Source organism: Pelodiscus sinensis, chromosome Z (genome assembly GCF_052426305.1).
Source record: "Pelodiscus sinensis isolate ZL-2025 chromosome Z, ASM5242630v1, whole genome shotgun sequence".
In the NCBI taxonomy this organism is placed as follows: Eukaryota; Metazoa; Chordata; order Testudines; family Trionychidae; genus Pelodiscus; species Pelodiscus sinensis.
The window spans coordinates 11,764,050-11,780,558 of record NC_143085.1 but is presented as its reverse complement, the minus strand read 5'-3'; the positions used below and the strand labels follow the sequence as shown (position 1 = coordinate 11,780,558).

General features: G+C 45.5%; 1 protein-coding gene across 4 annotated transcripts in view; it reads left to right on the top strand.

Annotated features, from left to right (window-relative positions):
- The window catches only part of TPCN1 (two pore segment channel 1), a 72,442-nt gene that overhangs the window by 44,713 nt on the left and 11,220 nt on the right, over nucleotides 1-16,509 (top strand). For all 4 annotated transcript variants that reach the window (XM_075898207.2, XM_075898206.2, XM_075898208.2 and 1 more), the window contains 8 exons: nucleotides 4,411-4,483; nucleotides 4,841-4,945; nucleotides 9,943-10,014; nucleotides 10,684-10,773; nucleotides 13,091-13,206; nucleotides 14,172-14,218; nucleotides 15,097-15,165; nucleotides 15,609-15,693. In XM_075898207.2, coding sequence (XP_075754322.1) covers nucleotides 4,411-4,483; nucleotides 4,841-4,945; nucleotides 9,943-10,014; nucleotides 10,684-10,773; nucleotides 13,091-13,206; nucleotides 14,172-14,218; nucleotides 15,097-15,165; nucleotides 15,609-15,693 — 657 coding nt within the window. The remainder of the gene's footprint in view (nucleotides 1-4,410; nucleotides 4,484-4,840; nucleotides 4,946-9,942; nucleotides 10,015-10,683; nucleotides 10,774-13,090; nucleotides 13,207-14,171; nucleotides 14,219-15,096; nucleotides 15,166-15,608; nucleotides 15,694-16,509) is intronic.

The window sequence follows — 16,509 nt, the reverse complement described above, 5'->3', positions numbered from 1 at the left end:
GAAATAAATCAAACAGTATCATAGAATGTTTGTGGATAAAAATGTCTTGCTTCAGTAATAATGTAACTGTTGGAACAGATTATTGATCACTTGACCAGATAGTGTCTATGATTTGTGAAATATTCAGGGAGGTTAGAAGCTACAAAACCAGAAAATCCAATAATGGAATTTCAACTGTCCTCGTATTGACCGGATATACATCACCTCCGGGTGGGATGCAAAATAAAATCTCTAGACACAATTAATGACTGCTCCTGAACAAGTCCTGGAACTTCCAAAGGGCGAGGCAAATCTGAATTTAATGCTGTGAGATCACACAGTCCAAGAAGTGAATGACTCCATAATAGTCACCATAATGTAATTAAATGTAATTCTTGTAGGGAGGAAAATAAAAAAATAACACACCACAGTGTGTTTGTAATGTCTTTCACTTTGTCCTGAATTCAAATCCTGCAAGTTCTCGTCCTATTGCAGTTCAAAATTTACCCAAAATTTTCTTTGAGTGCTTGCTCTGTTCATTCAGTGTAGGTATGTGTGTGTGCCTACATGTATCCGTGTGGAAAGATTTTCCCTTAGCAGTATACATAGGGGAACTGGCTCAGGTGCCCCCTGGAGTGGTGCACCCATGTCTCACTATATAGGGTGCATCTGGTCCCCTCATCCCTCTGTTCCTTCTTGCCACTAATGATGGTGCTTGGAACCAGCTCTCCTCAGCGTTAGCCGTCACTCTTTTTTTCCATTTCTTTGGACTCTGTTTTCCCTGTAACAAGTTCTCATTGTTAGTTTATTGTTTCAAGTTAATGTAGATCCCATAGGAATTTAGCCTCTGGTCAGAGCACACTCTGATCCCCAGGCTTCAAATCATGGTACAGTTGCAGTGGGCCCATGCCATTTAGTGACCTCACTGTGGTGCTTAGATGCGCACAAATGATGCATTTGCAGATTGTTCAAGCCTCCTGCCAAAAAGGAGAGGGAATTCATTTCAAAGCTTTCTGAATGGAATTCACCTTAGTTGTTGTGCATGACCATTTGGTCTCTGTACCAAACACTAGTGCATCAGTGTGCAGTGCTCCAATGGTGCTGTCAGCCTCCTGGCACTGATCTCCAGCATCACAAAAGCCCAGGCAGAGCAGGGCAGATCTATGGGGCCTAAGAAAAATAAGCCCAAGATGCCAGCCACCGCTGACATTTCTGCTGCAGTCCAGCCAGACTAAGGCCCCTTTGGAGTGATGCTCTCCTGCTCCTTCCTTGCAAGCAGCTCAGGACATCATGTTGATGTAGGTGCCACCCCCACTTGTAATCACAGAACCATACAACCCCCACCTGTAATTGCAGAACCATGGCATAAGGGGAAACCTGCCATGGCACCACTCTGGCCTCCACAGAGTCCTTGCTTCCTCTTGGGAGGGACATCTTCTTCCTCATCTCCACGTGGCAAGATTTGCAATGTCCACAGCCTGATTTAGTCATCTGCAGGATCCTGTTCAGCAGAAGACTTGAGGTGAGGCTTTCTGGGACTTAGACACAGATCCCCAGAGGCATATGGACAGTTGGCTCAGGACCATTACTGTGGTCTGAATGTTGTTTGAGACACTGGTCACTGGCACCTATCACTGCTCTCCATCTTCCACTTGCATACAGTGTGTCTGAGAAGCTCAGGAATCAGCAATCCTGCTCTGTTTTGTGGTGCTTCTCTCAAATCCAGTACGAGTCAGCCAGCCATCGACACTTGCACTACAGGTCTCCCAGCAGTCATCCCCTGGGGAATGTCTGTTCATGCTGCTTCTCCCTATCCGCAGTATCTACTTCTTTAGCAGTGTATGGTACTGCACCAACATCAGTCCTCATTCCTCATCTTCATCAGCCTGGTTTTGAAGCCTCCAGCTCAGACATCTTGCCTGAGGCTGTTAGTACTGCAGACAGGTTCTCAGACTTCTTAGTGGCCACAAGCCTGGCCACCCCAAAGGTACCTGGGAACCTGTGGAAGTTCCTTGTGCCATTCCAGGCAACTGTCTGTAAAGTGGCTTTTTTGGTGACCACAGCCTGTTTTCCTACCGAAGGTGGTCTCAGCCTTCCACAGGGAACAAGACACTTTCCTCTTGATCTTCTCCCCAAAACCTCATGCAATCAACAAGGAAAGGTGACTGCATTCCCTGGACATCCACAGGACCCTGGCTGTTTACACTTATTAAAAAAGAGCCCTTCTGTAATTCGCCCCAGTTCTTTCTTGCATATGCGGAGTAAATGAATGAGCTTCTGATATTCACCCAGAGGATCTCCAGTTGGATAATCTCTTGCATTTGGAATTGCTACCAATTGGCAGGTGCACTGCTGCCCCTACACGTCGGGGACCCAATAAACCAGAATGCAGGCTTCTTTTACAGCCTTCCTTGCCAACATTGCTGTACAAGAGATTTGCCAGGCTGAGATGTGGTCTTCAGTGAATTTTCACTTATGTCCTGACACAACAAGCCTGAGAGGATGCTGCCTTCAGTAGAGCTGTCTGTAAACTCCCCCCACCAGCACCAGAGACACTGCTTGTTGCCACATACCATTGAATGGACATGAGCTAGCACTTGAAGAAAAGACCATTATCAGTTTCTGTAACTGGTGCTCTTGAAGATGTATTCATATCTATTCAACATCCCTTCCTCCTTCCCCATATCTGTACTTACTGCACTGGAGAGCTTCTGGCATTTGATTTAGCAGGCCTAATAAGGACCCACAAAATTGAATATTTAGCATATCATTTGTGAACACCAGTACCCCTTACTTTACCAGGAGTAAGAGTTGATGGTAATGTTTGCTCCCATCAGCCTTCTGCTGTGGAGATGGCACCAAGCTTGACTTAAGGTATGTTGACTCTGCTATGATTTTTAGATAGCTGGAGTTGCATACCTTAAGCTGACCTTCTGAGTGTAGTATAGATCTGGCCTGAGGGTGGAAGGAACTGTGATATGTGGGCGCCACTCCAAGGGATGCCTGAACCTTCCTGTTCCTTCTATGGATACGTCTAAGGGAAAATCTTCTAGCACTGGTTCAGGTGTCAGGCACATGTCTACATTGAATGGACATGAGCAGCACATCTCAAACCACTAGTTACGGAAACAAGTAACTTGGAAACTAGTGCATGGTAGCATTTAATTAGTTAACTATGCATACAAAATGAGGACATCTAAATTAGCTTTTACCACTCACAAAATATCTTAAGTCCTTGTGGGTAGTCCTCCTAAAATGCCTTCTCAATGTGCAGTACGAGTGAAAAAGCTAACAGGATGTTACAATCTTTAGGAAAGAGCTAGCCAGTGAGACAAAGTATCATAATTACAGTATATAAATCCATGCTATGCTTACACCTTCAGAACTGCATGCAGTATTTGTCACCCTACCTCAAAGATATATTGGAAAAGTACAGGGAATGGAAATAAAAATAATTAGGGTTACTGAACATTCTCCATGAACAGTGATTAAAAAATAAAAAGATGGAGTTAAGAAAAGACTTATAGAGAATGATAGAGAGAAGTCTACAAAATCATGAATGACATGGAGTGGAGTCAATAAGATTATAATATAATATGTGCATCTGGTTCACCCATGAAATTAATAGGCAGAGGGTTTTAAACAAATTTAAGGAAGTACTACTTCACACAGTGCACAGTCAACCTGTGAAACTTGTTGCCAGGGGATGTCATGAAATCCAAAAGTACAACTTGGTTCAAAGAAGAATTAGATGGATAAGTATCCTCCATGAACTCATCATTGCCTATTAGCTAAGATGACCAAGTACAACCCCTTGATCTGAGTGTCCTTAAACCTCGGACAGCCAGAAGCTAGGGTTGGATCACTGTTCATATCTTCTGAAGTATTCAGTCTGTCATTAAGACAGGGTATTGGGCTAAATGGACTGCTGGTCTGACCAAGTATGATTATATTTACGTTTTTATCCCCAGATGTATAGATAAACTTTGATCATTGAACTGTTGCCAGGTGGCATAATGTTCTGTTAATCCAAAAACTTGGCAAAGTGCTATTGTGGCAGTGTATGAAACAGTTTCTCTCCCTCTCCCCCTCTGTGCAAGAATACCTCCTATGGTCCCATGAGCTCATTCCTTAGAAGCTAAATTAGACAAGTGGGATTATGTGCCCTGAAGTTCCTCTGGATGACTGACTAGCCTTTTGGTCCAGAGGTCTAAATGTTTAGCACTGTAGCTAAATTGAGTTCCAGACTGCCATCTGAGTATATGGAGAAGTTAGTGATCTAGAAAGGAAGTGGGGCACACTTGGCATCCCTTTGAGGATAAATGTGGAGGGAGGGAATGGGAATTTATTAAATCTGTGTGCTCAAGTTGCAGACAAAGAATAGCAATGGTGTGGTTCATGTAAGGATTTGTATACTGTCTTGTTTTACAGTCTCTGGAGCAGAGGTGCTTCTGAAAATTATTGGCCTGGGACCTATTGAATATCTGTCCTCTGTATGGAATTGGTAAGTTTGCTTCTTATGTACAGTGAACGGGGGACTGGAGGTAGAGCACCCAAAGATTTTGTGCTGCCTTGTATGGCATCAGTATCACTTGAGCCACTTGTGAATTTGAATCAGCTGAATGCAGCTGGGGAGCTAATGATAGAGAACTCAGAACTGCAAAATATGAGGAGCCTAGTGGTGATTGTTGGGATGTAGTTGCCTTCTTTCAAAACAAGCCTTAAGCTGATAGGTTAGAATACTTCATTTCAGTAGGGGGTTCTTCAGGCAATTCCAGTATCCCCTCCAACCTTTCCCTTTTTCCATGAGCACTCTGCCCCTCTCCAAGCTAAACCATGCCCTTCTCTCTTGCTTTTCCAGCTTTGATTTTGCAGTCACTCTGTTTGCATTTCTGGGTCTCCTGGCAAGGGAGTTTAACATGTCATTTTACTTCATCGTTGTCCTGCGACTTCTTCAGCTGCTGAGGTGAGATGGAAAGAATATACAGGAAGTGGAAAACAGCAACAGAGATAGGGAGATATGTTTTCCTTCCAGTGCAATCAAGGGCTTGCTCATTGGCATGACCTAAATGGGACAGTTTCATAGAACTGTCAGCCTGTTTAGGGAATGAGATTATCTAGAGCCGTGCTCACCAACCTATCAACCGGGGGGGGGAAGGCGCTTGACCAGTTGATCGCAAAAAGTTTGGGAACCTCCCTATTTCCTCCAACCCCCAAAAAGAAGCCCCTGCTGATGCTACCTCCAATGACAATGGAGGTAGTACTGGCTTCTGGGGGAGGAGGGAGGTACCACACCCGCGCGCCACATCCAGTGTTCCAGAAAGCACATGAGCTGCTCCCTCTCTCTCTCCTCCTCCCCCCGCCCCTCCTAGCAGCTGGCACAGTTCCTGAAATGCCAGTTCCGTCATGTGCTGGGGATTTCCTTCCCCTACTGACTTCCTGTGTTGGGGAAGAATGAGTGTCTTTCTCACGCACACGCGTGTGTGACAGACCTGGTGTTTCAGGAAGTGTGCCAGCTTTTGGGAGGTCTAGCAGGGAGCAGCACACATGCTTCCTGAGACCCAGGCCTGGTGTGCAGCTTCAGGATCTCTAGATACTGGCCCAAGCTGTCTCCTCCCCGGCCTGCACCCACCAACACCCTGCCTCAGCACCATATTCCCTGACCCCACCAGCACTGTTGGGGACCACATTTAGTGAGGTTTGGGGGTTTTGGAGGGGTTGTTTTTTATCTCACTTGTGTGGCCCTGACTGACTTTTCTGTGGGTCAGAGACCCCTGTCTCAAAACAGGTTCCTTGTCCCCCTCATAAACAGACAATGCTGAAACCTTTTCTTTGACATATTTTATTTAAAAATGAAGCCTGTCCAACAAATCCCAGTTGGAGTCAAGCCCCCATCTGGCTGCAGCATCATAATATTCCTGTGCATGCACACGCGCACACATACATGCGCGTGTGCACACACCCCATCTCCAGGCTCAATTCTGAGTCTATCATACACTGGAACCCTGTGCCCTAGGCCTCTCACATCCCCAAACTCCTGCACCCCCTTATCCCCAGTCTTCTGCCACAACACTCCTGCACTATCTACACACTGCAAATTTGTGTCCTGAGCCCATCATACTCCCAGCCTCCTTTCCCTGATCCCCTCTCACACCCGAACACAAACTCCTGCACCCTCACATTCACAAGCCTGTTGCTTGCTCAGCATCCCCAGTCCCCACAAGACCCCCACACTCCCCAGCCTGGAACCCCCTCCCTGACCCAGCATCCCCTTCTCCACCTCTTCCTGCGTCCAGATTCCCTCCCAGAGCTTGCACATCTCACCCCTTCCCACACCCGATTCCCTCATTCTAGCCCCAAAGCCCACACATCCTGTCTCAACCCAGTGAGAATGAATAAGGTCTGGGAACAGCGAGTGATGGAGAGGAAGGGAACGGGGGGGGAGCGGGGGGCTCTTGGCTTGTCTTGACATTTAAAAAGTGATCTTGGGTGTAAAGGTTGAAGACCACTGGTCTAGAGTTATCAGAATTAATTGATGATGCTTTGAGGCTTAACCCAACCTCTTAGAATCTAGGCTGAGGTCAGATTCCCTTTCACCTTTCCCTGAAATACCTATTACTAGCCTGTCAGACAGGGTCCTCGGCTAGTCAGACTTGAGGTATGACCCAAATTGGCAGTTCCTATGTTCAGAATGTAGGAACATAGCTGTAGCTCCCAGAAATGCTTATCACTGAAGCAAACCGTGGCCACTGGTAAAACAGGTTGCATGAATTCTTTTCTCAGTTTTGATACTTGCAGTGACACCTTGAGCAATTATTTCATCTCTCTATACCTCAGTAAAGCAGGTATAATAATGTCTATCTCACAGGGTTGTTATATGGATGCATGCATCTTTGTAGAGATAATCAAATGCAAGTTTCATAGATGGACCAGCATTTGCTTTAAAGATAAATGATAACCTAATCCTTATATAGCACTTTTCATCAGTAAAAGGAGGTATAGCACTTTTCATCATTTACAAAGGAGGTCAGTATCATATCCATTTTACAGAAGGCAAATTTAGGCCAAAAGAGGCAATGTGACTTGCCCATGGTCAACTAGGAAGTCTCATGGCAGAGCTGGAAATGGACCCTGGTCTCCTGAGTCCTAGTCCAGTTCTCTGTCCCCTAGGTCAATTATCCAGGATCTCTGCTTGTTAAAGGAATACACATAAGGACTTACAAAATTAGGTTAATCACACTTATTCGCCTACCAAAGCTTGCACTCAAGTCTGTGATGGTGGTTGTGTAAGGAATGCAACTTTCTCCCATTGATTATTTCAGGAAAAAAACGAGATAGTTATGCCTGTATCTTGGCATGAGTTCAGCTTTAAAATGTGTTCTGTGAACATATGGCAGAACAAGGAGCAATGGTCTCAGGTTACAATGGTCTCAGGGAGGTCTGGGTTAGATATTAGGAAAAACTATTTCACTAGGAGGGTGGTGAAGCACTGGAATGGGTTACCTAGGGAAGTGGTGGAGTTTAAGTCTTGGCTTGATAAAGCCCTGGCTGGGATGATTTAATTGGGATTGGTCTTGCTTTGGGCAGGGAGCTGGACTCAGACTCCTGAGGTCTCTTCCAGCCCTAGAATTTTATGAATGACAAGTATATGCATGTTAATGATGGAGCTGCTTATCAAAAGTGTATTTATGCATGATTTTAAGTAAGATACTGTCCTTGTCCTGAAGCATCCTGCAAACCCCTTTTTATGCATATTGTTGATCCTCAAATGAAGCAGTGGGACTTACCCATGGAAACAAAGATTATATTTGATTGGGTAAAGATCTGGATGAGGTTCTGGGAAGCCTCACTTGTCCTCTTCTTTTTTTTTTAATGCATGTGAAGTATAAATATCCCAACCAATTGAAAGTGGGCAGTGTTACCTAGTGGATAGAGAGCTGGTACTTTGAAGACCTGGGTTCTGTGTCTGACTCTGCCACTGACTTGCTTTGTAACTTGGGCAAGGCATTTCCCTCATCTATAAAGCAGAGATAATGTTACAGCCCTCCTGTATGAAACTCTTTGAGATCTGCTGGTGAAAAGAGAGATGACATCCTATATCACTTGACCTCTGAGGCAAATATTGGTAAATAATGGAAGAGCAAAATAATTCAAAGGTTTCCAGGCTAGAAGGGACAGTTGTGATCATCTAGTCTGACCTCTTGTCTTGCACAAGCCACAGAACTTCCCCAAAATTATTCCCAGAGCAGAATTTTTAGGAAAACATCCTCTCGATTTAAAAATTGGCAGTGGTAGATATCTACCACAACCCTCTAACAGTTGTTCCAATGACAAATTTTTATCAGTGAGGGTAACTAATTATAGAACTGGAAGGAACCTCAAGAGGTCACTAGTCCAGTACCCTACACCAGGCACCATCTAGACCAGGTCTGGGCAAAATACAGTCTGCGGGCCAGATCCAGTCTGGCGAGCCACCGGATCTGGCACACAGATGCTGCAGGGATCCCCAGGCAGGCTTTCCGCTCAAAATGTGGTTGTGGGGTGGTTTTTCTTTAAAAACTATGAGTCAGGAGGGGAGAGGAGGAAAGCTTTAGGAGATGCTCTCACCCCAGCACAATCCCATTGGCTGGTTTTTGGCCAAAAACTGGCCAGTGAGAGCTGTGTGTTTCAATAACAGACAGCAATGAAGCACAAGGAGGGCTCCAGAGCACATGGTTGTAGCCATCTGTGCAGGAGTGGGGCAGACAGGGAGGCTGATTCAGTAACTACTGCTGGCTGGTAACTCTCCTGACAGAGCCTACCTCTGGTACCCTCCCTTCCCCCACTCCTGCTCCTTATTTCACATACTCAAATCCTGCCCCTCTCCTGCACCCATATTCCCTCCTAGATCTGGCATTCCAATCCTCTGCCACAGATCAGTTCCCCTTCTCCCTAGTTCACAACCAAATCCCAGCACCCCCTCCTGTACCCCATTTCCCTGCCCTATGTCACAATCAACCCCCTGCAGCCCAGTCAGTGCCCCAAATCACAAGTGCTTTCACCCAAGCTCCTTTCTGCACCCAACCTCCATCCTGCAACCCTGCACCTCTTCCATTAATAGCCTAGAAGAATGTGGCTCTTGAACACTTTCCAGATTCTTGGAGTGACTCCCCCCCCCCCCCAATCAAAAATGATTGCCCTCCCCTGATCTAGACCATCCCTGCATGGTGTTTGTCTAACCTGCTCTGAAATCTCCAATAATGGAGATTCCACAACCTCCATAAGTAATGTATTCCAGTGCTTAACAACCTGGACAGGAAGTTTTTCCTGATGGCCAACCTAAATCTCCCTTGCTGCAATTTAAGCCTGTTGCTGCTTGTCTTGTCAGAGGTTAAGGTGAGTAATTTCTCTCTCTCCCCCTCCCCCCTTACTATTCTACTTGAAAAGTAGTTATCATGTCTAGAGCCCTGTTTCCTCATGTGTGTCTGCAAAAATGACCAGCAGATATCTTAATTGACATCTGTAGATTTGGAGTGGATATCTGCAAATTTGCAGGGGTCTAGATAAGAAATTTGTATCTGCCTCTGTCTCTGCAAAAATGAGCTGTGGATATCAAATGAATATCCATGGATTTGCAGGGCTGTACTCATGTCCCCTATCTGAACAATCCTAATGCCATATTTCAGATCCACATTTGCTTAGCTTCAGCTTCCAGCCAGTGGATCATGTTATATCTTTTTCTGCTATCAGTATCTCCATGGCTAAATGCAGTTGCACAGTCCCCCTTTCATTTAGTAGCATCACATTGAGGAATGCCCAGTCTGATAGTGTTGTAATGCTCTTCTTTAGCGTAGCCTCTGGCTGCACCTGTAGTCAGGCTCCTCCCATGGCTTTCTGCTGCTATATGCTGCTTGTTTTTATGCAGATTAGTAACGAGGGTAATTCCTTCCTGAATTAACTGATGACTCTTCATCCCTTCTTCAGGATTTTTAAATTGAAGAAGCGCTACAGGAATGTCCTGGACACAATGTCTGAGTTGTTCCCGAGGATGGCCAGGTACTGTACAGCCCTCTTTGTAAGGGAAAAATAGGCAGCATGTCAAAGAAATACTAATGTGGTTCTGCCATTTCCAGGGTAACATTTAAGTGCTGATACTTTTTGTGCAAAGATATATACACACCCATGGTGATCTCATGTCCCTTAATACAATAGGGAACCAGACAGGTTAATTATTGCAGACTGATGTGTAATGAAATAAGCAGCTGTTGTCAGTATATGATATCACAATATCTTATTCCCCTGCTGCAGATCTGCTTGTGTCCATGACATATTAACTACCTTATTCTTGAAAATGTTCTGGCATTGCTGTTGATGACCAAGGAAACCGAGGATAGACCCATGTTAGTTTGCTTCATTAGAGAAATGGGTGTGAGGATCAATTATTTAGTGGCTTAATGGAAAGAATGTAAGTCTGTCAATATTCTCAGAGTTTATTTCTCACTAAGGGAGTGGTACAGACTTCCATGACTTGAGACTTTTAAAAATAGTCTAAACAAAACACTGCACAAAACATCATTGAAGGGAGATGGCCTAGATGCTTCATGGGGGATTATTGTATCTGGTAGGCAATTTTCCATCTCTCACAAACCACCACTTGCTTTTTCTCTGTCTTTGCACCCTGTGGAAAAACAGTCGTTTTGTTTTGTTTGTTGCTTTCTCTTCCAGCTTGGGTTTAACCCTGCTTATCTTCTACTACTCCTTTGCCATTGTCGGCATGGAAGTCTTCTCTGGGGTTGTCTACCCAAACTGCTGCAAGTGAGTACTCAGCAACCACCTTCCTCTGAAATGCCCATGTTAATAGCCTGGTTCAATGCCAAGCGATGAGCATTAGGGATCCTGTATGTATTTGTCTACCAGGAAAAATCCAATGGATGTGTTTAAAGTGAGAGGGGTAAAGCAGGGCTAAGTGGTAACATGCTGGTTGATGAAGCTGAGTATTTGAATCTGTGCCTGCTGCAGCTGGGGACTGAGATGTTTGTTCTATGATTATGCCACAGCAATATACCCATGTAATATGTATGGGTATGTCTACACTACAAAGTTAGTTCGAACTAACGGACGTTAGTTTGAACTAACTTTCATAGGCGCTACACTAGCGCTCCGCTAGTTCGAACTTAATTCGAACTAGCAGAGCGCTTAGTTCGAACTAGGTAATCCTCATTTTACGAGGATTAAGCCTAGTTCGAACTTACTAGTTCGAATTAAGGGGTGTGTAGCCCCTTAATTCGAACTAGTGGGAGGCTAGCCCTCCCCAGCTTTCCCTGGTGGCCACTCTGGCCAACACCAGGGAAACTCGTCTGCCCCCCTCCCGGCCCCGGACCCCTTAAAGGGGCATGGGCTGGCTACGGTGCCCGTGCCAGGTGCAAGCCTGTCAGCACCCATCCAGCAGACCCTGCACCTGGCACGGCTCGAGCCAGCCACCCGATGCCCCCCAGCCCTCCTCTCTTCCCGGGACTAGGCTGGCGGCTCCCGGGAGCTTGCCCAGGACTCCAAGAGGCGGGCACCAGCCTGGGCTAGTGCGGACATCGTGCATCGTGGACTTAGTCCACGATCTCCGCACTAGGCACAGGAAAGTGGCCGTCTAGGGCAGGAGAGCTGCCAGCCTGGCCACCCAGAAGCAGGTGTGCAAGAAAATCAAGGGGGTCCACTGAGACCCCCGACCCTGAGCCCTGAGCTTACAATGGCCATCCTGGGTCAGACCAAAGGTCCATCTAGCCCAGTAGCCTGTCTGCCGACAGCGGCCAACCCTAGGGACCTTGGAGGGGATGGACCGAAGACAGTGACCAAGCCATTTGTCTTGTGCCATCCCTCTCCAGCCTTCCACAAACCTTGGGCAGAGACACCACTCCTACCCCCTGGCTAATAGCACTCCATGGACCCAACCTCCATGACTTGATCTCACGTCCCTTTAAACTCTGTTCCAGTTCTAGCCTTCACAGCCTCCTGCAGCAAGGAGTTCCACAGGTTGACTCTTTGCTTTGTGAAGAACAACTTTCTGTTACTAGTTTTAAGCCTGTTACCCATTCCTTTCCTTTGGTGTCTTCTAGTCCTTCTTTATGGGAACTAATGAAGAATTTTTCTTGATGCACCCTCTCCACCCAACTCCTGCTTTTAGAGACCTCTATCCTGTCCCCCCTCCATCTCCTCTTTTCTAAGCTGAAAAGTCCCAGTCTCTTTAGCCTCTCTTCATATGGGACTTGTTCCCAACCCCTGATCATTGTAGTTGCCCTCCCCTCTCCCAGCCTCTCTCTTCCCCTCTCCCACCTCCTTTTCCCAGTCTCCCCCAGTTTTGTTCAATAAAGACAGATTCCATTTTTGACCACAATTGTCCTTTATTTTGTACATCAAGAAAAGGGGCTAGGGAAGGGTAAGTGGAAGGAGGTGAGGGAGGAATGGGGTACGAGCCCCCGATGGGGAGGACTGGGCTGGCTCTGCAGGCTTCTGGGGGTGGAAGCTCTCCTGCAGCCCCCCAATTGCCCCCTCTCCCCAGATGGCAGCCTGCGGCAAGTGCAGCCGGGCTGATGGCCGAGTGCTGTGATGTGCCCAGTGTGGGCACTCCGGGCACTCCAAGCCAGGACTGCTTTGCAAGTGGGGCACCCCTGAGAACTGTCTGTCCGGGGTGGGGGTCAGGTCCCTTTAAGCGCAGCCCTCGGCTAGCCTGAGACAGCATCTGCACGCTCTAAGTCCTCCTCTGATGCCCTGCCGGCACTGCTTCCGGCCATCCTTAAGCCCGGTTCAGGGTCCACTTAATGTGGACATGCTAGTTCGAATTAGCAAAACGCTAATTCGAACTAGTTTTTAGTTCTAGACGTGTTCGTTCGAATTAGCTTAGTTCGAATTAACTAATTCGAACTAAGTTAGTTCGAATTAGCGCTGTAGTGTAGACATACCCTCTGATGCTAAGGTGTCCCTGAGAGGTACCACTTTAGAGAATGGGCTTCAAAATGCAACAAGTGTTGGCAAGAAGGAAAAATAGCCTCCTTACACACAGCTTTTTAAGCATGTAAGTGTCTGTCAGCACATCTTTCCAGAGCTCTTCTCATTCTTGATTTGTCCTGGCTTCTCTGATCAGCATGAGCACAGTGGCAGATGCCTATCGCTGGGTGAATCACACAGTTGGCAACAAGACAGTTGTGGAAGAAGGTTATTACTATCTCAACAACTTTGACAACATTTTGAATAGCTTTGGTAAGAGGAATATTGGTTCTTATTGTTGATCAAAATTCTCATTTCTGTTGCTGATCAAATTCTCACATCTATTGTTACATAATGCAGCATGACCCCGTGTGAAGCTTGTGGAGGAATGAAGCTCTTAATAAATCTTGTAGGACACCTGCTGATGGTTCCTTCTTGCCCCCAATGCATGTCAGGCTCGTCCTATTCTAACTGCCCCCCCCCCAATACCCCACATGTGGCTCTGACCTGCAGTACCCCTGTTCTGGATCCCTAACAGAATTCTGCTTTTACTTCTCAAACCTGCAGTATTCTCTTCTTCCTATCCTGGGTTCTGCTGTTAGCTACTAAACCCAACGGTGTAGTGATTTACAAGGTAAATAAACATAACCTGGAGACCAGCCTGAGTGAAACTTGCAGGCTTGTTTTGACTTGTGATCTGAACCAGTTTTGAATTCATGCTTCCAGAAATGAATAGAAAGCATTACTTCACTCCCTTGCTGAGCTTCCAATACTGATTTTGTCACTCATGAAAAGAATTTTTCATGCTGATTTCCCCCCCCCCCCCCCACTCCCACTCCCTGATTTTTAAACATGAGTCAGGCCTGGAGAAGGAGGAGGATAAGTTTTAATTTCTTTGTGGATCTTTCCAAAGTCTTGTTTAGTGTGGACTTGCCTGGCAAACTCCTGGTTTTATTAAAGACATGCCAAACTGTGCTCTGGTGTTATAAAGGTCTAACCTAGAATCACTCCACTGTCCTCAGTGGGGGAGACTCCAGATTTACTGATGTAACAAAGCAGAATCCGTCTCCTGTCAACAGCACCCAAGTATTTTGGTCTCTGTTGACCACACTAAAATGAGGTATCTTCTGAAAAGGAGGGAAGCACATAATAGGGGTAACAGTCATTTGTAATGACTTTGAAACTGGTTAGGTTGGATAAAGCACTTCTTTGGTTATTTCTTTTCTGTTTCCATACAGTTACGCTGTTTGAGTTCACAGTAGTCAATGATTGGTACATCATCATGGTAAGTAGATCTTGGGGTACTTAGATTTTTTTCTCGTCAATTTACCATCACTCTTGCAGGGTAAGATTCTCTGTAGCATACCTCATTTTTGCATCTGAGGGAAGGCAGCCAGCTTTGGCTGAGGTGGATGGTACAAGCCAGTTGCACTACCTGCCAGGATCTGCCCTCCAGAGGAACATCACTCAGCTATCTTGACAAGCTGGTTGCCACTGGCTGATTCAGCGCTGTAGAGCTTGTGTTCTCTGAGCAGTTCTGAATGGTTTGGAGGAGAAGATGGCAGATTCTGAATGCTGCCCACTTACTTCCTGTATTTCTGAATAACGTTGTTCAGTCTTCTGAATGCTCCTCTCTCTTCTCTCCCCTACTAATTTATCTATTTGAATGTCTGCCATTCTCTGCAATGCCACACGAGAAATCTGCTTTGGGATAACCTCAAGATCGTTAATCTAAAGAATTCTAAATGTATCATGGCAGACCTTTTGTACCTTTTGGTGTAAAGGTGGTGGTGACCTCACTCTTCAAGCACCTCTTTACTGTAGCTTAGTGTCCTAGATGACACACTCTATATAACTAGCTAGATATGTAGACAGCTATTGCTACATTTTTCTGTTACACATGTAATAGTGATGGGTGCATTTACACACCTAAGTATTATATGGGAATCTGTGTTCAGCCCTTTAAAAGAAAGACCAGCCTCTAGCTGGTGTTATGAGTATTGCGGGTGCAGCCCTTGGGGTTAGATATGTGAGGTGCACTACTTGTCTCTCATTTCATGAGGTACAGAGTTATATTTGGGGTGCCTGCTGCTTTTTCTGCTCTCGGGATTAATAGCAACTTCTCTTGTCTTTTCATGCCACTGAACTGTCACTTGTTCCTAGGAAGGGGTGACCTCACAAACCTCTCACTGGAGCCGCCTCTACTTCATGATTGTCTACAGTGTGACAAAGGTAGGTCCTCAGACATTTTTGCCTTCTTTGGCATTTAATGCACTTCAGGCAGTCTTGCTCCACTCTAATGGAAGAATCCAAGGTCAGTTAGAGAAGTTCTCCTCTTTTTACAAAGAGTAGTTCAGATACTGTCCAAATCACTTTCACTAACTTTGGAGTGGCAATAACTACAGGTGTTGCCAGCGTTGACACATAATTTAGCTGGATAGGAGTGATAGTGGTATGCAGTGGTGCCTCATCTTATCACACTACCCATTCCCAGGTCACTGGCAAGCTGTTACACAGACACATCATGTAGACTCATGAATTAGAATTTGTACTCTCCCTCTGCTGAAAGAGGGGGTGGGTTGAGGGAATGCAGCCGAAGTTCAGATGGAAGTGTTTGGAAGGGTATCCCAGTTACAAACCTTGTGATGCTTTATTCGTTCTGATTCCCTTACCAGGTGGTGATGACAATCATTGTTGCCTTTATACTGGAGGCTTTTGTGTTCCGCATGAACTACACCAGAAAGAACCAAGACTCAGAAGGTTAGTGCAATGCATGGCCAACCTATTGGTTTGTACGTCTTTGCTCCCAAAGTTTGGCTTGTCAGTGTGAGCAATAATGGTTGAGTAGAGAAGCCCTGATTTTTATGACTCTTTGCATACACCCATAATTCTGTAGGTGCAAACAGCTTAATATTTAAACACAGCAATTATCTGATTTCCCCCAGCTCAGGTATCTGGAGGTCCAATGGCAGCAGTTGTAGCAGCAATTTTTTTTCATTGCCAGTTCATTGCACACAGAATAGACCATAATGTGTAGATCCTTTTTAAAATCAGACCTTTGGCTCCCCCAGGATCTTAAACTGAAAGAACCCTCTTGGTCCACTATACCTGCCAACTCTTAATGTTCTTTTCTAACGTGTTGGTGAGATGTGCCTCCTCTTGCCAATCCTAGTCTGAGGAGATGGTCCCTTTGGCTGGCCTCCTGCTTATTCTTGTACAGCCAGATATTTGGTATGATGCTTTAGAAGAATATGAAATTTAAAAAATCCATTAATAAGGAATAGGAAATGAGCCTTACTGTAATACTCAAGGAGTTGGATCAGTTTATTTCAACAAAGAGAAGACCAAGGGATGATTTGATTACTGTTTATAAATAAATAGTGGGCAACAACAATTGACAATGGGCTTTTAAGCCTAATAGACAAAAGTATAACTAGACATTGAGGGTACATCTAAACTACATGGCTCCTTTGGAGCCATGTAGATTTGTTTTTTTGGCAAAGGGAAATGAAGCCGTGATTTAAATAATCGCGGCTTCATTTAAATTTACATGGCTGCCGCGCTGAGCCGACAAAC